Genomic DNA, 6,419 nt, shown 5'->3' on the forward strand with positions numbered 1-6,419 from the left:
ATGTCATATATCTCCTATACCTGCATATGATTTGTTTTCTTGTGGACATGTGGAGACACTCTTAAGATGGTATCCATTTTAAACATATTTCAAACTTCTTCCGGCAGTGAAAAAATGGCATTTAACATGTCATCTCATTCCCAGTTTATGAATTATCCGAAATATTTCTGATCTCAAACTCATCTGTTTAAATGAAACAGAGCGATCCTCTGACTAATTCGGCACCACAGAAAAAATCAGTCTTGCAATAACTACTGAAAAGAAATTATGTTTGCCTGCTGCAAAATATTGTATTTAAAAATGATCTATTTTGTGTAGTGTCCCTGTATGCAAGTCTGCATTACCACAAAGAGTACATGGTCAAAATCGCACTGAAAACTGACTTATTCAGAATTTCAGGAAAACATGATCAGCACCATTCAACACCAAACATAAGTAAATATTGTTGTTAAAAGTGCGTAAAGACAAACGGCAGTGAAAAAGCAGGTTACGTTCAGTGAAAAATAACTTGCGTCTGCAATTTACAGTTAAGTCTTTGCTGCCTAATGCAGCTGGTTCCAATGCAATAAGATTTCTTACCAGATACAGCAAACATTGCGATGAATAATGTTATCCATAAACCACATGTTTTTTGATGTTCCATTTCGAATGGGAAAGATATCCAAAAAGGAAAAAAAAACGTTGAAATTAAAAGGGTAAAAAGGGTTGCGTTCCACCAACAGATGGTGCTGGGAGAGCTCAAAGGAAAGTGAGTTAAAAGCCTGCTTCGTAGGGACTGGTATGAAATTGTTGGAGCGATGTGTTTCTGATGAAGAATGAAATGCGATCTGTCATCTGTGAGCTTGTTAGCCTGCCTTTATCTGGGTTACCTGTTAAGGTGTAGTTTATTAGGTCTGTGGTGTGTATGGGTGTGTAGGGGTGGGCAGAGTAATAAAAAAAAATCGTAATATCTGAACTATGATTCATTTTTTTGTATTGCTGGTCATTATGAATCATTGGTAGGCATCAAAGACTGGTTGTTTGACCAGCACCCACCACACTTCTTTGTAAAATGATTACGTCAAAAGTGCATAATTGTCCCTGTGTTTGGTGAGGGGTTAATGCTTGTGTTTAGTATTTGCAGAGTTTTATTTAATTTAGTGGGACACATACATTTTTCATACCTTTGCCCAGGATGTGTGGTCATGGGAACATCTATGTTATGAGGGCTAGAAGTTTGTGAGCCAGGGGTTTTGATAACTTTAAAAAAATCGTTCTGATTTCGAATTAGATCAGCAGGCAGCATCGGGAATATTCTGAACCAAAATAAAATGATAACATTAATTTCATATGTGCGGTATTGCAGGAAATGAAAATGGATTTTTTCCCCCCCAGCTTAGAGAAAATTCTGAAATGTAACAGTGAAATTGAAACATGTCACCCGTCTTATTCATCCATCATTTAAGAACGGCACAGTTACGTACAAAAGACGCAGCATGAAAAGCAACCACTTTCATGTAACCATCCAGTCTCTGAAACAGAACCCACAAAATAACTGAAATCATAAAGACAAGTAGACAGACAGACAGATAGATAGATAGATAGATAGATAGATAGATAGATAGATAGATAGATAGATAGATAGATAGACAGATAGATAGATAGATAGATAGATAGATAGATAGATAGATAGATAGATAGACAGACAGACAGACAGACAGATAGATAGATAGATAGATAGATAGATAGATAGATAGATAGATAGATAGATAGATAGATAGATAGATAGATTCTGTGAGAAAATCCATTAAGGAAAAACTGAACAACACACAGAGAGAAGCTGAATGTTAACCTCCAACTCTACACAGAGTGTGATGTGCATCCACATGCTCTTCACGGAGTAAAAGAGCGTAAGTCATGTGAGGAAGGGGGAGGAGTGCGTTTTTTTGCTTTGGACAGATACGGTGGTCATGCTCTGGTTGAGTTTTATAGCTATTAAAGAAACAATAATTAATTAGAGCCAGAAACATCCTACCACTTAAACCTCAAATGAAAACTTTTAAAAGTCGCGCTCCAATTCAGCCAGCTTGTCTTGTGCATATTTTATTGTCACATTTTAATTGATCTATTAATGGTAGAACGATTGACGAAGGGGGCAGGGCAAAATAGCTTCAACTCTGACGTCTTTAGAAACGCTATCAACTGTTTGCATGTTGAAATTGTGATGGTGGTTCCATTGTGTGACCTCAAACACCCTCGGAGAGTGGAAATGCAGTGTGTATGGACAGGCACATGATTTTGCAACAGTAAATCTAACCCTCCACCCAAAATGACTCAAGTGATAGAGCTAATTATAGCTCAATATTGCGTTGTTCCCTCTTTGTTTAAGCCCAGTTGGCCAGGAGACAATCTCTATCTCTAAAGGAACATGTATTGTATATTGGCCACGATGCTAACACGATACGAGTGTAAATATTTGCATTCATTATGGTACAAAAATAACAACTGAACAAAATCAGTGTTGCTTGTAGATGCGGAACATGAACAGCGCTTTTGTCAGGTGCAACCCCAGTATCAGAGATAAAGACAATAGTAACTGATGCTTTGTTTAATGGCCATGTGCTGGAATGTGAATCGAGATTAAGGAGGAAAAGAACCCCGTTAATTGTTTTCAATTTACACAAACAAAGATATGATAAACACATCGCCCATTGCATTGTCCCAGGAGGTTTTAACTCGCTATTAGTCTCTCTCATAACGCATGTGGTAAAATGGGCTATGACAGCTCAGAGAGCATGAAGTCAGATTTGTTAGGAAAAGGTGGTTTGAAGATATCTTTGTAATTAAGTGTTTATGACACAGAAAATAAATAAATAAATAAAAATCCTCTTTTTAAGACAGCAGTCTAAATGACTGATATGATATGCATTAGCAACAATCATTTATATTAATAAATCATACAGTATGCAAAGACATAAATATCTTCAAGGTAATGACGGAGAGAAATGTATCTCTCGACTATTAGCAACACAATGCTGCCATCTACTGGCCGACGTAAGTAGCAATTTGGGTTTTTTTACGAACAACATTTTCGTTCAGGGGAAGGCGACAAAGACCCTTATTCCTAGCTGTTCACAGAGACAACTTTTGTGCCTTTGTATCAGTTCCAGAGAATACAAAGTAATGGGTTTCATTCCGTAAATCATCTTTGTGTAAAATCATATGTAGCAGGACGAGGAGAGGTACAGCCATGTAGGAACCGTTTTCACCGGAGCGTGTTTCCAGCGTAACACTGAAGGGAGATGGAATACACGTGTATTTTCCTCCGGTGTAAACACGGTCGCATGGTCCCATTTTATGAGTTTGAGACAAATTCTTTACAGAGAATCGAACGTTTTTTTGACTGTTTTAGATATTAACATCTGTATTATTAAAGATACATCAAACATATTTAATGGGAGCCACCAATTGTCCAGCCCACTGGATTGTTGAGGTGAATTGCTGAGGTCTTGGATCTCTTGGGCTTGGCTTTATGGCCACTTGACCGGTTGAGTCACGGGTGATAGCCGACTCATTGACTCAACGTTCAGCAACAGTATCAGTGGTAAGATGATCTCGGTGTGCAATTGAACACACCTTTTGAACATTAAAACATGCTTATGAATCAGTTATGAGTTATTAACTGCTATGTGAAGACTTGAAAAGAATGATGCAAGATATACCGCTAGAGAAAAGAGCGCTTTTAATGCTAACAGAAATACAACGAAGCCAGATCTTTCTGTGGATTTTGCCTCACAGTTTTAACGAGGACCAGAATTTGTAATTCAGATTTACTTTAAACTGGTCACGAGGTATTTGTATTCAAATTAATCTTGAAATACGACTTCCCACTCGGATCTTTCTCGACGTTGCTCATTCCTACAGACCTCGTCGGTAGAACCTTCGTAATGGCAGGACGAGGAAGGGGACGCGGACGGGACAAGTTTACCTTTAACATTGATGCCTTGGGCTTAGGGAGAGGGGAAGCTTTGCCTCCATCTGTGCTGAAACCTTCTCCGCTTTTTCCAGTAAGACTGCCAGAGTCAAATGTCATATTATTATTATTATCATTATTATTATTATTATTATTATTGCCTTGTTTTCAAACTATGAATAGTACAAGCGTGTTATAATTATGTTACAACAAATTAGGTTCTTTACATGCTAGCATTGGTTTCTGCATTGTTTGTTTGTTTTGTTTTGTCATTCATTTTCTTTCTCTGTGGTGCTGTTTGCTAGTTAGTTCACAGTCTCATGTTTTCTCATGTTTTGTAATTTCCCTCCGTTTCTCATTTGCAGCCCATGCAGTTCAGACCTGTGCCATTGCAGACAGGAGAAGATGTGGAGTACATGCTTGCCCTGAAGCAAGAACTGAGAGCGACCACCAAGAACTTGCCCTTTCACATCAGACCGGTTGGACCAAAGAAAGGTTTGGAGGCCAAATGGCTTTCCCTCAGACTGTTCTAACAGTGACTTACCGTATACATGCTCTTGTTGATCTAAACCAGTCTCAATGCTGATTGAGTTGGATTGAAAACATCCCTCAGGTCCCTTAGCTCACCCACCACAAGACCTTCTGGAAAGTTCTGCATAGTCTGCAGTCTGAGCATGTGGAACACTTGGTTCAATTTGTACCTTACTGAGGAATTTGCACCTCATTCGTACCTTGTTCAGGAACAATTCAGAGGACATAACCTTCACAAAAGAAGACTATAATGGGCTGTTAAAATGTCTCCCTGGAAACGGGGACTAGGGAAAGCTGGATATTTGTCAATTATTTAGAAAGTGCCAGAAAAGATTTTCACTGACATTTCTCTACATTGTAGATGTGGACCGGTACTCTGATAAATACAACGCCACAGAGCCTAAAAATGTCACTGAGTGGAATCCAGGTGAGATCACAGCAAAAGTGGACGTAGCGCAGCATACAAAGCAAATGAAGAGATTTTCATCATCTTGTGCCTGTTCTTTATTGCTCATTTTGACCAAACTGATTCGTATTCATATAACAGCTGCAGTAGAATAATTGCTTGTTTGAATGCACGTGTATTTGTGTTGTTTAGACTGGAGCAGGCTACCTAAAGAGCTGTGTACCAAAGCACGAAAGCCCCAGAAAGCAAGTGAGTCAATCAGACATGAAACTATTGACTTTGTCAGAATGACTCGGATGTTCAATAAAGTACTCAACCATTGTTTATATTCAAAAACAAATTCCTCTTTTGTCTTGGCTGTCAAGCATTTAACACCTTAACGTTTTTTTTTTTCATTTTCAGAGGCAAGAGCACAAAGAACTCGTAAACCGAAAACACCTGCAGTCAAAGAGGAGGTTATTCAGAAACTGGAAGTAAGAGGACCTGATCATAACCAAGCCTTTCTTTTATAAATGTTTCATTTAAATGCAGTTATAATACTGTATGGATTTTGAAGTCGTTATAAAACAGTGTTGTAATTGTCTACATTTTATGCTGTGTCGGCAGGGCATTGAGGTTTAGACGTTGTCTTATTTTCATGTCAGCTGATTAATTTAAGCTTCGCACTGTTCTTTAACAGACGCTTGAAAAAACAGAAGTAGAAAATAACTCTGAGGAGGAAGACGAGCAGGAGAAGAAGAAGAAGGAGAAAGATGATGAGGAGGGGGAGCCAGAGGAGGAAGACTACGACGAAGAGGAATTTGAAGAAGTAAGTAGTTATTTCCGTAACCTCATTCATCCTAATCGAGATCTGGTATGAACAGACATAATGTCTTGAGTTTATATGATCTTTAGAATAGAATAGAATACAACACAACACAACAGAGGAGAAGAGAACAGAGCAGAGTTCCCAAAGGGGTAATGTATATTAATGGGCTTTTGGAAAACTGATTTTAAACACAATTAACAAAATGAACTGTTCTTTTTTGCAATGATTGGCCTTTCGTGAAGATATCATAAGTTTTTTTTGACAACGTTTTATATGTAAGATATTAGCGTGTATTCCTGATTCACATACATGGTGTGTTTGTTCCACTGACATCAGTTTTACTGCTCTTTGTTTTCAGGAAACCGATTACATCATGTCTTACTTTGACAACGGCGAGGACTTTGGGGCCGAGAGCGATGACAATATGGATGAAGCTGTTTACTGAGGCATTTTAAAGAATGTTTTTATTGATCGTTTTACCACTGCTTGAGTGTATTTTCCAAATTGTCGAGTGTGAAAACACGCGCTTGAAGAATACTGTGGAAATTCCAGAGAGTATATGCTGCTAATAAGCAAAGTGCCTAATGCCCAAAGCAAGGGCAAGAAAACTGCGAGCTGCTTTAATGTGAATGTTAACCACACAAATATACCAGGGTTTAAGCAAACTGATAGCACTACAGAGATGATAAAGGATGTGAGCAGAATGTAAGCATGTAAGCTAA

General features: G+C 38.3%; 1 protein-coding gene across 1 annotated transcript; it reads left to right on the forward strand.

Moving 5' to 3' along the window:
* Positions 1-3,537: 3,537 nt before the first annotated feature.
* polr3gla (RNA polymerase III subunit GL a) lies at positions 3,538-6,142 on the forward strand. The gene is made up of 8 exons (XM_030789406.1): positions 3,538-3,583; positions 3,904-4,046; positions 4,318-4,447; positions 4,845-4,910; positions 5,082-5,138; positions 5,292-5,362; positions 5,569-5,697; positions 6,056-6,142. The coding sequence occupies exons 2-8, from the start codon at positions 3,927-3,929 to the stop codon at positions 6,140-6,142; spliced, it is 660 nt and encodes a 219-aa protein (XP_030645266.1). The 5' UTR covers positions 3,538-3,583; positions 3,904-3,926.
* The last annotated feature ends 277 nt before the right edge of the window (positions 6,143-6,419 follow it).

Source organism: Chanos chanos, chromosome 12, assembly GCF_902362185.1.
Source record: "Chanos chanos chromosome 12, fChaCha1.1, whole genome shotgun sequence".
Classification (NCBI taxonomy): Eukaryota; Metazoa; Chordata; class Actinopteri; order Gonorynchiformes; family Chanidae; genus Chanos; species Chanos chanos.

What these genes read in the sequence shown, in the direction of transcription:
- polr3gla (XM_030789406.1), top strand. Translation starts at nt 3,927, where the DNA reads ATGGCAGGACGAGGAAGGGGACGCGGACGGGACAAGTTTACCTTTAAC. An exon ending in AACCTTCTCCGCTTTTTCCA is followed by an intron (nt 4,047 to 4,317) that starts GTAAGACTGCCA and finishes TCTCATTTGCAG; the next exon opens with CCCATGCAGTTCAGACCTGT. An exon ending in AGGTTATTCAGAAACTGGAA is followed by an intron (nt 5,363 to 5,568) that starts GTAAGAGGACCT and finishes GTTCTTTAACAG; the next exon opens with ACGCTTGAAAAAACAGAAGT.